Genomic DNA, 16269 nt, shown 5'->3' with positions numbered 1-16269 from the left:
CAAATGTTAGCAAGTGTTATCTTCTGACTGCCTTAAAAAAAAAAAAAAAAAAAGAAAAAATATTCAGTATTTTTTTCTCTGAGTAACAAGGAGCAAACCAAAGGGGATAAATATGCTCATCTGAATGTCTGACTGCTTCAGATCAGTAGCACTGTACAGAAAAAGGTGCTCATGCATGAGGACAGACTAAAAAGCTGGGTTCCCAGACTACTGTATGCTCTCTATTTCCCTTATCAGACAGGGGATCTGGCTCGTGAATAATCAATTGGGCAAAAATTTCATGTTCTTATTCAGTTCAAGATCCAATGAAGGCCTAAGGCAGCTCCAGCTTAACACAAGAACCTTAAATTGAAAGTAGTTACCAAAGCTTTGAAGGTTACTATTTGCCGCAACACAGCAAAAGCTGCTTCTGGCAAAGCTGGAGGAAATGCCCAAACCCAGGAGCACAGCTCGAATTTGCCCAGCTCGAGAGGCCCCAGGCTCCTTCAGCTGCCCTGCAGGCATTGCATGCTCAGCTCTGCCCTTGCTGAGGAGAGAAGCAGAGCTCCTGCAGCAGCCTCCTTTGGCAGGAAGGAGCAGCTATAGCGAGATGAGTTCAGACGTCTCTCCTGGAGCCATGCCAAGCCTGCAGGGGCTGAGATCAGCACCAAATATGGGGGGATGTCCTAATCCAGCTCTGAGAAATGCTGTGCTGCTCTCACACTGCTGCTGCTCCACAAGGAAGCTGTCAGCTCTGCCAGCTCGGGGGTTCGAACTCGATTATCCCAAAATTGCACTTTGGTCCTTCCCTGATGCTCCTGGGAATGACTCCTAAAATTCAGGAGACCTTATGAGCATGGATGGTGTCAAGTTGTGGAAATGTCTTTGATTTTTTCTTCATCCAAATATGAATAATCACTCAGAGTGTCTTCTTTCAAAAGCAGTATTTATTTTTTCTTCATAATAAGACACATTACATACTGCACCAAGTAAAACGTACTGCTAGGAAAGCTGCATTTAACTGAGATAAAAAAAAATATACATGGATTGCACTTGAGAAAGTAGGCTCTATCCCAGAAGAATATAGTAAATAAAAAGCTGATGAGTGGTTTGAAATCAGGACTCTTTCTGAATTGCCTTTGAAAATGTATTTGTTTTGGGGGGTTTCCAATTCCACAAATAAAACTGAACCAGATTAGGTTTTTTTAACATCTTTGTTCTTTAAGTTTGTAAACAACATAACAATTATACAAAGACAAAAGAGGGAAAAAAGTATGAAGATACACCTTTGCAATTTCTGCTAATAAATAAAAAGGAAAAATTTTGCTGTTTTTTGGTTTCACCAGGGTCACTGCATCTTGGGGCTTGGGTTTTGGGGAGTTTTTCTTATTTCACATGTATGTCATCATCCCCACCCCACACTGCCACACAAAGCCCATCCTTGACCCTCCTGCACTGGCTGGGAGCACGGTATCTGTATGGCAGCAGGAAGCACTGAGTTGGTTCCATTAATTAATAAGTGTCCCAGGAGTAATATTTTAAAATTTGTGACAACTTAGCTTACATTTAAGAAGGTTAAAACATCATTAAGCAAGAGGATTTCTTTTTTTTTTTTACTTTGCATGTGAATTTTTCTGTTGGACCCAGGCATCCACTGCTGCCTTTATCTGACTCAGTTAGCTCTAATCGTTCTATATAGTCAAAGGAGAGCAAGGAATGCTCCCAAACTGTGTGATTTCAACCTTTGGGCTAAGGCACACTATGGGAGAGCCTCTCCCAGCTGCCTCTAGGCTGAAATCCTCTGACTAGGAGTCATAAGTGCCCCTCCCAACACTTGGGGTGGGACTGGACAGGCAGGCGGTGCTGTGTGGCACACACCTGGCACAGCACTGCCTGTGGCCCAGTTCCCTTGCAGGGCAGGAATCAAAGGACGACTCAGAGCACTTTGTGTATCCTGCAACCAATGCTAACTATGAAATCAGAGTGCTTAGGCATGATTCAGACAGAGATCAAAACAGGCGTTCAGTATCTCAGAAACAATCCGTACTGCCAAGGTCTTGCATGCAAATTTATTCCAAACTTAGCTAAAACTTATGGAAGGGCTGGGTCAATCTTGTTATTAAGCCAGGGACAGAAAAAGAATGAGATGTTCTTTAAATAGTCCTGAACTACAAAATGAAGGTGGTAATCTTTGGTTACAGGGCTGTTCTTTAAATGTGAATTGCTTTGAGAAATGATGAATCACTTCCAAAGTAAGCATTCAGGAGCATTTTTAAACAGACATCTGGGAGCCAGAGAGGAAAAATTAATATAAATAATAAAACCCCCACACTTTCTGAATCTCCAAGGTTAAAGTACAGGAAAGAAAGTAACACAACATTTCTAAGGGACCTTTCAGCAAAGTTTTGCTAAAATTATAAAATGCACTTACAAAATACTTGAGTTGATGAAGAGGGAAAATGAGAACATTAGGGTGCTTTTGTAACAAATCTGTGGAGTACTAAAACATACTGGTTTGAAGGCCTTGTATTTTATAGCACATGCCACTTTCCACTAATTATAATGCATTATTGTGAACCTACTTCACTCTTTCAGAGAGACAGAAAGACAAGAGCCAACACAGACAAGATAATTCGATGCAGCCTATGTCTACCATAAAACATAAAACCTCAGCCATTAAATGTGCCACCCTATTCCCTCTGTTACAATCATGATCAAAACTCCAATTCTTTGAAAAACTTAAATCTGCCTGGTTTTTACATTTTTGGAGCAGCACTTGAAAATCCTTAAAGCCAGCTTGGAAATATATTTTTTGTTTTTCAGCTAGAGCACTTTTGTAATAGTTTAAACGGCATAGGAAGCTATGCTGTAGCTTTTAAAGTGCTAATTTTATTATGAGGTGGTTATTTAGTAATATTCTGAAAGTTAATAAATGATGCACATTTGTGATGACTGACAGACATTACTTAATGAGTTAATATGCTTCAGCAAAATGCAATTAAAAAAAAAAAAGAAATTCACTGTCAACACTTTAACCATGGCAATACACGAGCTGGAATGAGACAACTAACCTCAGATAACTAAGATTAATGCATATATGACAAAGTTAAAAAACAAATAAAGAAACCCCAAACCAAATAATGATAATTAAATTTCAAACACAGTTTTGTTTCCCAGTAACACAACTGCAAAACAAATCAATATTTTCAACAAACAAGTGCCCTATCTTCATCTCCTCCACAGGGAAGCACGGCACTCCTCAAACTGCTGCGAGGAGGATCCAAGGGGAGGGCTGGCTCTCCCTTCTTCCATAGAGGGGCTCCTCTTGGGCAACTGTGGGGCCACTCTGGGCAAGGGGCTGGAATCCACATCAGGTAGGTAGTGACCAAAATCAGTCCCAGCCCACAGGTATTCATTCACCTGGGGAGCTGGCAGCAGCCCCTTCTTGCAGAAGCACTTGGGCGATGGCTGCCTTGGAGCCACCATGGCAGAAGCACCAGCCTCGGCACCCCTTACCACCCTCAGTGTCCTGGCTAAGGCAAAGCATCTACTAACTTCAGCACACGACTTGCTCCAGTACAAACAGCGAGATTTGACTTTTCTGATGTGTGATTGATTTTATGTAATGATGGATTTGAAGCATTCTATCTCACTCTGTCAGGCCAGAAGGCTGAGAAGCTCCCTCTGAGAGTGGGGCAAACCATTTTGCACTCCTACAGGCTCAAATTCTCTCCTCATTTATACCCACCATAAAACCATACCTACCATCAGGAGAGCTGAGGAGGTAGAAATGGGAGCAGAATTTGAGTGTAGGAACTGGTGAGTAAAAAAGAAACACAATGCTATTTCATTGCCAACTACCACAGAAACCTACACACCTGGTATTTAAATTCAGTGGGCACTGTGTGCCTAAGGACTGCAATTGAGCTTTTAAAATCTCAAGCCTCAGAATCTAGCTACAGATAACCACAATCCTAAATCCTTGGATGCTGATACATAAATGTATGATATATCTGTTTGGTTGCCATGACACTAATCAGCACAGCAATGGTTTTTGCTAATTGCAAAGGCAGGCTAGTAGCAAATTTCAAATGATTAGTGAGTAAAGGTCCTCAGAGCAATCCTGCTTGAAAGTAAATGTCCGGTAAGATGCAATTAGTGTGTCTGGTTTTTTCTTTTCTTTCTTTGTTTTTCCTTTTTTATCGGGGTGGTCTTGAACTGCAGACACAATCACAACGCTCATGGTGATCCAGCTGTATGTCTACCAAGGACATGTTGTTCCTGATTCTGACTCTTCTTCTGGTATGCCCAGCCTCAGGGACAAACTTCAGCACCTGGGAGGATCAACAAAAATGCATTGAATTAGAAAACGCTGTTAGAGATCTGAGGATGAGAAAGTTGGGGCCCCAAGGGCACCAACAGCCCTTAATGGCCCTGGTCATCATTAATTTGGACACATTTTTGTTTTAATTCCAGCTTTTTCTTTGCACACTTTGACATCCTGCTGTATTGTTTTTCCTGGAGCTTGGACAGACTGTATTTTTTCCTACATCAGGTATCTTTGTATCATGCAGCTTCCTAACCATGTCCAGAGTTGCTCCTTTGCTTGCGACCCACCAAGCAGGTTTCCTTTGGCTCATTTTTGCAGTCCCATTCCTATTTGAGTTGCCCTGCCCCTCCTCTCTCTTGTAGAATATTTCTACTGTTAAGAAAAAGGAACATTTTTTATGCAATTTGAAATTTCTGAAGCACCTATTTGGTCCAAAAATTAAATACTTGTGAAGGGCAGAAGGAGATGAAGGAGCTTGCACAAAATACCCGTGAGATACTACTGAGTTTCGGTGGAATCTGAGTTCTGTTGGCTTATCTTAAAAATCCCTGCCTCAACCTAAATGATTTCTGAACAATTTAATGTGAATAATGTCAAGTAAAAAAGAAAGCAAAATTACTTCCTAGGGAAGCATGCATCATAATAGACCTTTCTGAAAAAAATTCCATTAAGGCAAGATGATCCTGAGACCCCTAGGAAGGGGGCTGTAAGTTGTAAAAAGGAGCTGGCTTGGCCAAGTGACTGCCAGATCAGCTGCATTTCTCTTGCTTGTTCAAAGATGGAGAGATGTCCGTTAAGTTCATGTCTTCCCAAAGCCAGTGGCCAGCTGGGAAGTGGGACCTAAATGTCTGTAACACCTCAGCACCTCACTGAAGCACCCATGTTTCTGCCCTAACAGATCATACTGGTTTATAAGAGATCACTTTCTTACTCAACAATCCTCTTTTTTCTTCCTTTTTACAAAGCAGTTTCTGTATTCTGATGTCATAATACCAAACGAGAGTTGAGATGGTTTTTAAATGACAGGGAATAAGAGGCTGTGTTCCAGATCAACAGACTATTAGCATTTTCAACAGAATTAGAAAGCCTCGGAAAGCAAATGTGAAGCACTTGCCAAAGGACAGCCGGAGATGCTGTGGAGGGTGGGTGGGGAAGGGCAGGCAGGTTAGCAGCTCTCAGGACGAGACAATTTGTTCTCTGCCATTAATGCCTTGAGGCTAGAAAAGTCATGAGATATAACAAAAGTGATAAGCACTGAACAGAGTCTATTATTTTGTTCTCTGTTTTGTGATGAAATTGATATTTAGCCTATGTAATACTGAAAGGAAGGACTGTGCCTAAGCAAGTTACAGACATGCTGCTGTACTGTGTTGGGAAAACAATTATTTTGCCCTGTTAGAAATGGAGAAACATAATTTTACTTTTTTTTTTTTTGAGCAATAAAAATATAGTATCTTTGAATTGATTTCAAACATTGGTTGCATCCATATATGCAATAAATCCTGATGGACACTAGGACAATTTGCTGTATCACACTCATCCCAAGCACAAAGGAACTGAACCCAATCAGGTTGCTGCAATTATTACAGAGCTAAAAATAGAGCACAACTTCAAAGATGCCTTTTCAAGGAAAATGTACTTTAAAAATCAAGTACAGATGCTGACATGAACCCATGATAAATTCCTTATTTAAAGAAGTCTTCCAGCAAATTATGACCAATCCAGATGACTGGCAGTTTGCAAAATCATAGGGTAGATAGATCTGATTTTTTCCAGCTGAGAACAAATCAAAGTATGCAATGGGATAAGAGCAAAGATGTGGACTGTATTTAAGTTAACAGACCAGCCGACAGCTCAGGGACTTTCTCTGTGTTTTTTATCAAGAAGCATTAGCACAGTATATATGCTTTGCTGATAAGAAAATGAACTGTCAGGCACTTCCTCAAACAAGACAGGAAAACAGTGATTGAACACAGCTGAAATTATCAAATCATAGAGTCCTTTAGGTGGGAAAGACCTCTGAGATCACTGGGTCCAACCCTCATCCCAGCACCAGCAAGTCAACCACTGACTTCTGTCCCCTAGCACCACATCTCACATGCTTTTTGAATACTTCCAGGAATAGCAACTCTTCCACTTCCCTGGGCAGCCCGTTTCAATGTTTGACCATTGTTGCAGTAAAGAAAATTTCCCTTACATGCAGTCTAAACCTCCCCTGGCGCAACTTGAGGCCATGTTCTCTTGTTCTGACACTTGTTATCTGGGAGAAGAAGCCCATCCCACCTGCTACACCCTCCTTCAGGCACTCAGAGAGAGGGATAAGGTTCCACCTGAGCCTCTTTTGCTCCAGTCTAAACGCCCTGAACTCCCTCAGATGTGAGACTTGTGCTCCAGAGCCTTCCCCAGCTCCGCTGCCCTTCCCTGGACACGCTCCAGCCCCTCAATGTCTCTCTGGCACTGAGGGGCCCAGAACTGAGCACAGGATTGGAGCTGTGGCCTCAGCAGTGCTGGGCACAGGGGGACGGTCCCTGCCCTGCTCCTGCTGGCCACACCTGGCTGATCCAGGCCAGGATGCCATCGGCCTTCTGGGCCACCTGGGCACACTCTGGATCATGTTCAGTTGCTGTCAACCAGCACCCCCAGGTCCTTTTCTGCCAGAGAGCTTTCCAGGCACTCTGCCACATCCTGTAGCACTGCCTGGGGCTGTTGTGACCCAAGGGCAGGACCCAGCGCTTGGCCTTGTTAAACCCCACACAAGTGGTCTCAGATTCAGCCTGTCCAGATCCCCCTCCAGAGCTCCTTTAATAGCTGATCACAGAGCTGATATTCAAAGCTCCCTGTCTCACTCCCACCTAACAGTTTTATTTTCATCTAAGTATAAGGAAATTAAAAAGAATCTGGAAATAAGGCCACTGGTGACCACAGTGGAAGGAAGACAACCCTTTATTCTGCAAATAGCTGCTGTTTAAGGTCATGTCCTTAAAACTGAGAAACTACTGAATTAATAAGAACAGCTCAAATAAATTATGCTCAGGACACTTTATCACTCATTTTTTCATGGGATCAGTAGCTGTAAGAAAATATGGATATGACAGGTCTAGAATGCTCAAAAGCCTTGTTTTTTGTTTTTGTTTGTTTGTTTTCTTTTCTTTTTTAAGGGTGAAAAGGAACAACCTTGTAGTTTTCAAATTAAAGGATCAGGGTCTGTCACTTCTCACCAAATTGCAGTGCCTCAGCTACTCAGATCATTGCCTCACAAAGAGCATGTAACTACAGTCATGTCCCTCTCATCAAACACGGAGTAAATTATGCTTATCAAACTATTAAAATAATTAAAATAAAATCAAGACATTATTCTGCTTTTGAGCTGGATTTGGTGCTTAAAGGTAACACAAGAAAAAAGGCAGTAGGGCATTTTCTGTGCAGAGAGGCCCATAGGAGCATACTAATATGCTGGATGGTATTTTACTTTGTAGATGTGTCTGAGTATCTATCTGAGAAGTTTCAAGGTAAGATTACTGTAGCCACCATGCAACTTTCCTTTCCTTGGGGGCAGTGATCTAGGAAATATAAAGAAAATGCTTACATGTGTTTCCCTGCCAGCAATCTTGCTCATTGATCATGTATTGGATCTGGATGCCAGTTTCTGAAAGCCTCTTTAAATGAGATCAAAGCCACGAAAAAAACCAGGATCTGGAATCTGAAACCAGAAAAACTTCAAGTGGAATTAGGGCACACACGTTAAAGTCAGGCCCACGCATCACTTGGACAGCCCTCCAAGGAACTGGGGGGTTTGCAGCCTGTTTGAGGACTGCCTTTCCAGGAGGTGTATGGGCTGTGCTCCGGGGGCAGCAGGTGCTCTCGTGTCGCCTGTGGAGCACAGGAAGTCAGGGCTGATGGTTCCTATCATCTCAGCAGGTCTGTAAGAACACTTAAGAACTCTTAACACGTCAAGATGTGGGGCTGAGGACAGCAGAGTGGCAGTGACTGCCAGGAAAAGGACCCAGCTGGAGAGAACTTGTTCACCCTGATCCATACATGGCATGTCTCCAGTAGAAGCCGGAATGAAGCAGCAACTCCAGAGCATGATTCACCTGAAACACCCACCTCTGGCAGGGCTAGCTCTGAGGTCTAGGAAAGGAGCCCAAAGCTTGGACTCAAAGTGTTAGATGGGTAGAGGCAGATGAGGTGAACCATCCCTTCAGCATTTGCTCATGGTCCTAGCCAGGTATCACTGACCCTCGCAGTCAGGCAACATTTAGCCATGGCAGTCCATGATGGCTGATTTCTGTTTTATTAAAAAGCAAATGGAGATAGCAAACCCAGTCAAAAAAATTCCCCACAGGCATTTTTGACTTATCATTTACTTATCAGTAAATAACTTAAACAACAATAACATTGTTTTTATAAATTCTTCACCAGTATTTTAAGCACCAACAGAAAAATGAAGCCTCACTAAAAAATCTGCTTTTTTTTTCTTTCTGATTGGCTTAAGAAGCCTACAGAAAATCAATAATATGACTATGGCTTACCCAATATCTAATTAGCTTCATATTCTTGTGACAGAGGATGGTGAGTGACTCTGGATGCTATTTTAGATAGCAAAATTTGTACTTTGCAGAACTTATTTTAAAATTCTGCTATGCAGCATTATCTAATCTCCTTCTGCACATCTAAAAATAACACCATTCTAGCATGAAAACCAAATTATATTTGTCTGAGATTCATGAAAGAGGAAGCATCAAAAGTGCAAAACATTCAACACAGATCCAAGTTCTGATAGACATAAAAACTCTTACTCTGCAGTCTTTGAAAGTTATCTAATCCAAAGGTCACACATGGTTTAGCTGTGCTCTGAGTATAAGAAGCCAAGTATCATGGGAATGTGGTTCATAATTTAGTACAAGGACCTTTGCTCTAGTAGGAACATAGACTAAACCAATGACAGACCCAAAGATGTATTCTTTCTTACCAGAGATAAATACAGGTTATCAGAGACAAGAAAACTGAGTTGGCTTTCTGATCACTGGTAGCAGGCAAACTAAGGGATTATTAAATATAGATGAGATTATTGTTTCTATTTTTTTTATTTGTATGTATAAGAAACACCTGGTTTTAATACAACTAACATGGGAAAAAATTAATTGGCTTAAAACTCAAGTACCTGAAGCATTCACTAAAGCGATGATGTTTTTGACATATGTGACATCAACAAGACCCTCACTTTTTCTGATCTTGTCAGGAATTATGTGTGCATTATGCTACAGCTGTTGTTTTCTAACTGACTAGACACAGGTGCTCCTCCGTCCCAAACTGCCTATCTGTCCTGACATGTTACAGGATGTCTCACTTAACTTCCAGATGTCAACCAAAGAACTTCATTTTTCATCTAGTTTAAAATAAACCTTTTTCTCTCACTGCACTTCTGTGTTCTCTCTGCTCATCCTCTGACCTAGCAGTAATTTCTGACTCATTTTTTTTCCTTATACTTGCATTCCAAATAAATCCCATTGCTGCTTCTTGTACAATATTCCATGAATTAACTCTTTTGTCAGGCTAATTCTATGCCTTTATTACCATAACAACCTTTTATCTCCTTTATACGTGTACTATCAACTCCAGGACATACAACAATCAGACCATAGTCCTTGCACACTGCTTTGATGATTCTAGCTCCTTTTAATACCTTAGCAAATTTCCTTTGTTCTGTCAGCAGCATTTGGATCATTTTTTGACCAGTTTTCTTATGTTTCCCTGTATAAGGATAGGCTGAGAATTATTGTCCTCTCTCTCAAGTGCCTGCTTGATGTTTGCTTCTCATTTCTTCAAAAAATGAAAGAAGAAAAGAAAAAAGCCCCGGCACCATCAAATTGTATTAGTTACATTTCTTAACTCCACTGCAGTAAGTTTGTCTCACTGAAGTTCCACTTTTTAATTCTCTATTGTGCTCCTGTGTTCTTTTCTCCTGTATAATATTCCCTCTGTCTTGTTTTCCCTTTGCACTGTTGGGTTCAGTTGAAGCTGTTTTTATGCCCAGCAACTCGTGACAAGAGCTGTGTGCTCTGGGGTACCTACTGCCTCTCTCAAGGCAACCAAAGGTTATGAAACTGCCACCCTACCACTGATCAAAACCTTCTCTCTGAGAATTAACTGAATCTATGTCCTGTGAAGGCACCAGACAAGCTGCAGTCAAGATCGAACTTGAATTGAGGCATAATGCTTCATAAAGGGGTGGGGGAAGAATCACCTTATAGACAGTCGACAACATATCAGGATTTACAGGAGAGACAGATAAGTAGGTAAAAGCTGCAATCAGCTTTCACCACTTTTCTTTTTTCCTTTTATGTCCCTTAGGTGTGCAGCTCAGCACTGTGTTTGCAGAGGTTTATACATTCTGACAAATTCTGGTTGCTACCTTAAGAGCACTTATTCCCCAGGGAAACTCATTTCACATCTCATCAGTTACAGCAATGAGATGGGGAAACTGATTTCTTGTTTCTCTGAGACATGCACATGCTGGCTGGATGGCACAGCCACAGCCACAGCTGAACTGAGTCCTGGCCTGAGCTCCCCCACACCTTCTCTGTGCTCAGTAATCTCCAGGTTTAGAGCCTGTGCCTCTTTAAAGAGAAGCTCCAGGCATTTTTAAGGAAATTAACTGCAATGGGAAGCACATTTTTATATCAGGTCCGCTTTAGAAAGTTAAGACAGCTGTAGGGCTGAGCTTTGATTAAGGTGTGCTGCATCCACTTCCATGCACTGCTTTGTCCTTCCCTTGCACAGAGCATTGCAACATAACTCAGTATCACTCATGGCAGACTATGCCTGAGAGACGTTTTCAGACACTGCCAGGACTTGGCCTGTTTGGTTTGAAGGGTTCGTGACACTGTGTGGTAAGTCATGAATATTTGTCCAGAGTATTTGCTCTGCTCCAAAGCAAACCCAGAAGCCATGGAAAACCACAGAGCATCACAAGACTCCAGCAAGGGGAAAAAAAAAATCCAACCCCACCAATAAAACTATCTGTTTACCCAAGTTATGACCCCATTCATTTCTGAAAACTGCTGAGTATTTTGGTAAAGTCAGGCTATAAAGAAGACTGAAGATCTCATGATTAACATCTCCCAGGGCAATAAAGAAAAACCTACCCCTTATTGTGGCCATCTCATGTTCTCATTTTCCCTGTTTTTGCATCACTTCCTACAGTCAAACATGATAGAAAAGAGCAGTACATTCCGTTCAGGGAACTGGAGCAGCACTCTCCAGCTTGGGAGAATTAAAGGCTCCACATGACAGCTATTAGTCCTGAGAGGCCAGGCTAGGACAGAGTGCTCAGTGATTACACTGGGAGGCTTTGAACAGCAACTCAGAGGGAACTAAAAAGCAGTAAGAGCATAAGGAGAAGATAACCTTGAAATCTCTCTGGACTAGAAGCCTCTCTTTCAGGAAACACCCTGGACTTTAGGGTCCCCACGGCTGCCAGCATGCAGCTACTCCAGCACTGGCCACAGAACCAAAAAAGAGCCTATTGCTTCTGGAAAATTTGCCCGTCTTTCTCACACAGAAATGCTGGGTAGCTCAGAAATGCCAGGGAACTTTTAAGTGATCTCCAGAGACACTTTTACTTTTGAGGACTAGCATATCCATGTGCAGGACACAAAGCTCTTGCAGGTTCAGGAGCTCAGCAGAAGAAGCTCCAGGATAGGGAAAATCTGTCTGGCAAGAGAAGGGGTCCAGAGTCTGCAGGACTCAAGTCTCATCTACTACAAACACCTTCTTTGCTCCAACACCTAGTATTTCCTTCTGGTGTCTTCTGTAAATCAAATTAACTGAGACTTGTGTTTGAATCTGGCCTATGTCCTCAGGCAGTAGAAGGCTGAGCTTTTTAACCAAATTAATGGTGCTGGGGATTTCAAAAGTGTAAAGCTGCAGCCTTCGTTACGCAAGTAAAGGCTCTTTGGATAAGGTTAGTGGGTTTCAAATAGGCTTTTAAGAGAGTAAACTGGCTCTACAGTTCTAAAACTGGCATGTGGAGATGCCTCTCCTCAGTGCCTTTTCCACCTGGTATTTAAGTAAAATTAAAGTGTCAAAGGAGAATAAGAATAAAACTGATTAACTGTGTGTGGCTAATAATAATAATAAAGTGGAAAACATTTTGGACTAAAATTAATGGACACATCTTTAGTATGTCATACATGAATTTATCTGCATGACTTCCACTCGTGTTAATGGGAGACACTAGGCTAAGTATCTGCTCAGTGAGCTGTTAATTCATCCCTAAGGGATAAAATTTAAATTTAAACTTACAAAGGCCATTTAATGTTAAAGATGAAACACTGTCTTGAATTCATATGGTTTTCAGAGTAGAAATGAGCAGGAAAATAAATTAGCAGTGATACATTTGTGTGAATGTTGAATTTCCTGAATTTCGTGATTAATTTAGGGCAGTCATAAGTCGTGACATCCTGATGCTGAGCAATATCTGGCTAGTGTGATATTCTGGTATTCCAGCACTACCTGTTTCCAAACACCTGAAAATAAGTGCTTTACAACATATTTATAATCAGCCCTTTTCTTTCTAGCTACTGTCAGCAGTTGACTTAATTTTTGATACAGCTGTAACTCAGGATTCCTTAGTTTATACTGGACTTCTGGTTCTTTCAGAAATCTTCTGAATTATGCACCACTCATAGTTGAGTGTTGAAATTCCATACAGATTTACCATGAAAAAAACCCAATTCCTTTTTATAATTTTAATTTCGTTTCCTTCCAGTCTCTCTCTTGTTCTTATCTTAATGACAAGATTACTTAGGAAGGTCCAATTTTCCTTTAGTTACTATTCATGATTTCCTATCTTTCGGTGTCCTCTCTTTAGTTTTTTTCCTAAATGAAATGATCCAAAACTTCTGAGCCACTTTCCTTAAAAATGTTTTTGATCTATATCTTCCCCATCATCTCTCATGATGTATGTTTGTTGCTTCTATTTATTTTTTCTAGTCCTGCCTTTGTCCTTTTAAGCACCAATGGTCAAGTCCCACACCAATTTATCCAGACCACAATATTTACTGTGTTATTACCCCTTCATCTCCATTCCTGCAGAAGACTGTCACTTGTCTTTTTCTTGTCACTGCACTAAACTGTTTTCCTGAAGCTCTTCACAGTGATTCACTGCTTGACCTTTAGCCCAATTTCCACCCCTCATTTCTTCCTCCTCCCCTCACACACCCAGAGTTGTATAAATGAATAGTTGAGATGTCTCATCCTAATGCTTGCTGCTTTTCTAAACTGCATTTATAAGCATTTACGAAGACCTTCTGAAATTCCTCACAGCCTTCTCTGCTGTTCAAGTATGTTATCTCCTGTGCCACCTGTCATTTTTGCCACCTCTCTGTTCACCTCCCTCCAGACTGAACACACATGAAATAATAATCTTTGTACTGGGGGCACCCTCAGATAGCCCTTTCCCATTTAGAAAATTGCTTGTCTCTTCCACCTCGTTGCTCCTTATCTCTTAACCACCTTTTAATCCATGTCTGATCTTGTCTGGCTGACTGTTTGCTCTCTGCAGGAGATGCCAGTCCTTTTAGCATTCTTGTGTAAATATTGTGGTGCTGTATAAATATTTATTCATATATAAGGCATTCTGAGTTAATTTTATCAGCTCATAGTCATCTAGGTGCTTTATACTATTAATTTTTTTCCAATTAACTTTTCTAACACTGAGATAAGGCTTTCTGCTCTGCAATTACTAGGGTCATCTCTTGCATCTTGTTTAAAATTAGAGAAAATATTAACTATTCTCCAGTCCTAGTATGTGGAGGATGCAGTTATGTGTAAGAAAGTATCTCTTACCTTTGAAAAGAGTGACCACACTGCTCTGGCCCTCAACAACCCTCTGCTACTGCAGCCCCAGGGTCTCTCAAGATAATGCCTTAATGTTATGAGCCTGCATTACATCCAGGTTTAAAGTCCGTCAAGTCCATTTTCTCTTGGGCCTTAAGCCAAGTGGTAAATCAGGCTCTTACAAAGATATGTGTCAGAATTAAGTCAGCATGGCATGCAGCTACCCTACCTTCCAACAACTGGAAGGCAACTACCAAGTAACTTTCTTAGATATGCTCACTTTAGGGAACAAACATTGCTCATGTCTTGATCTGAAAATACTGTGTTAGTGGTAAGAATACAAAATACTCTTTCATTGTGTTTTTTCCTCTCTAGATGCATCCTGAATTGATTAAATAATGGGCATTGTTCCTATGTAAAAATTTTGCTTTCCTGAAAAATTGCTGAGTGGGGGAAAAAAAAGCGAAGGCTGAATGATTCAGCTTTAGTAATATATAAGTAATAAATCTGGAAGGGAAGAGAGTTTACAAGTGACTTAATTGTAATTTCCAAGTGTGAGCATAAGTTTAAAGAAAGAGGAAATGAAGTCAAATATCTCAAGGAACCCATGTCTCTGTGCTACTAAAAAGAGTATTTCCAGTGGTTTATACATTTACTTTGTATTAGTCCTTGACTGGGAAAAATCAGTCTAACATAAGGCTCATTCTTGAAACAAAGTTCACTAGGATGAGTGGTTGTCCAAGTTCGCTGTGGTGGCATCCACTCAGAGGTGGCAAAAGTTCTCTCCAACTTCTTCTGAGTTAACTTACACATAAATACTGCCAACACCCCTTTCTCGTACATGCATAGTCTCTTAACAAGCAGCACACACAGCTCTGAGAAAAGACTTCAGAATCCATGGAAGCAATAAATACCCAAAAGAAGTATCAAAGAAAGAATGAAAATACCTCATGATACTTTTTCACAGTTTTCCCTGACACGCAGGTGCAGGATTTCCAGTTTGGAGTGCCACAGCCACAGTTTCCGCCGCAGCGCTGGACAAGGAGGCAGCGGGGGAAGAAAACGACATTTGTCAGCTTCAGCTCCTCCCTTAAATTGACAGAGTAGTTCCTTGGAGTGCAGCTGTAACGCTTCACATCATCATTCAACCTGTCCAGGTCAACTGCAATGCAAAAAGAAGCTTCATTAGTGAGGTGAGTGTGGGACATTCCTCTGGCTGATGCTGCTCCCCGGGCAGTCAATAACACAGAATAATGGGGCGCTGGGTGAAAAATATGTGAACTACAGGAGTGATTTCTGAACAGATAAGCCTACCAAATTTAAATCATTACAGGTGGCCATCCAGGCTGTCATCCTTCTCCCACAGACTGCCATAGCATAGATCACACTGACTATAAAGGTGCAGGGAAGGTTTGCAGTAAAATACTGGCCTGAAAGCTGAAGACTGATAATTTTATTTGCTTTGTCACTCCACATAGTTGGATCCTTGGGCAAAAGATCCACCTCTGACACTCTCTTCCCTTCTCTGTTTACACCTGGCTTACTTAGATGCTAGGTTCTATTTTTTTTATTATAAGCAAAAACAAGGCCCTTCCTGTGGTCACTAGAGAAACATTTTTGAGGAGTGATTCATCCCTTCCATGGCAAGAGTATTTAGGACAGCCTGCATGACTTTCTTCCTCAAGTTGCCTGTCTGTACTGTTTATGAATAGAATTTAGATACTTCATTTTTAGATGGAGAAATCAATCTAAGCAGCATTAATTTTATCTGGTAAGTGTTACTATAAGAGGCATACAAATAAATACAATTAAAATTAATAGGCCCATTGAGTGCCAGTAGTTGGTTGATGTTTAAATGCCTAGTATGTGAGATCTGTCATGTAAACAAGTGGTAAAGCCAGCCACAAAAATAACTTACAGACTATCAAATGTAAGTTTAAATGCTGTTTCTAGCTTTGGCATGTAAAACTAAAACTAAACCAAAAATCGCTTTTATAAATATATTTTCCACAATTGTGACACAGACAAAAGCAACAAATTTAATGAGTACTATTTCTATAGAAATAGATTTCTTTTTCCTTCCTTTTCTGTCTTCTTTTTTCCTTTGTATTCTGTCT

General features: G+C 41.0%; 1 protein-coding gene across 4 annotated transcripts in view; it reads right to left on the bottom strand.

Annotated features, from left to right (window-relative positions):
* Positions 1 to 908: 908 nt before the first annotated feature.
* The window catches only part of PDGFD (platelet derived growth factor D), a 137589-nt gene continuing 122228 nt past the window's right edge, over positions 909 to 16269 (bottom strand). For all 4 annotated transcript variants that reach the window (XM_058045207.1, XM_058045209.1, XM_058045208.1 and 1 more), the window contains 2 exons: positions 15100 to 15314; positions 909 to 4313 (listed from right to left, as the gene is read on the bottom strand). In XM_058045207.1, the coding sequence (XP_057901190.1) occupies positions 4179 to 4313; positions 15100 to 15314 (350 nt within the window). In that variant the 3' untranslated portion in view covers positions 909 to 4178. The remainder of the gene's footprint in view (positions 4314 to 15099; positions 15315 to 16269) is intronic.

This window comes from Melospiza georgiana, chromosome 2, assembly GCF_028018845.1.
Source record: "Melospiza georgiana isolate bMelGeo1 chromosome 2, bMelGeo1.pri, whole genome shotgun sequence".
NCBI lineage: Eukaryota > Metazoa > Chordata > Aves > Passeriformes > Passerellidae > Melospiza > Melospiza georgiana.
This window is presented reverse-complemented; position numbering and strand designations above follow the sequence as displayed.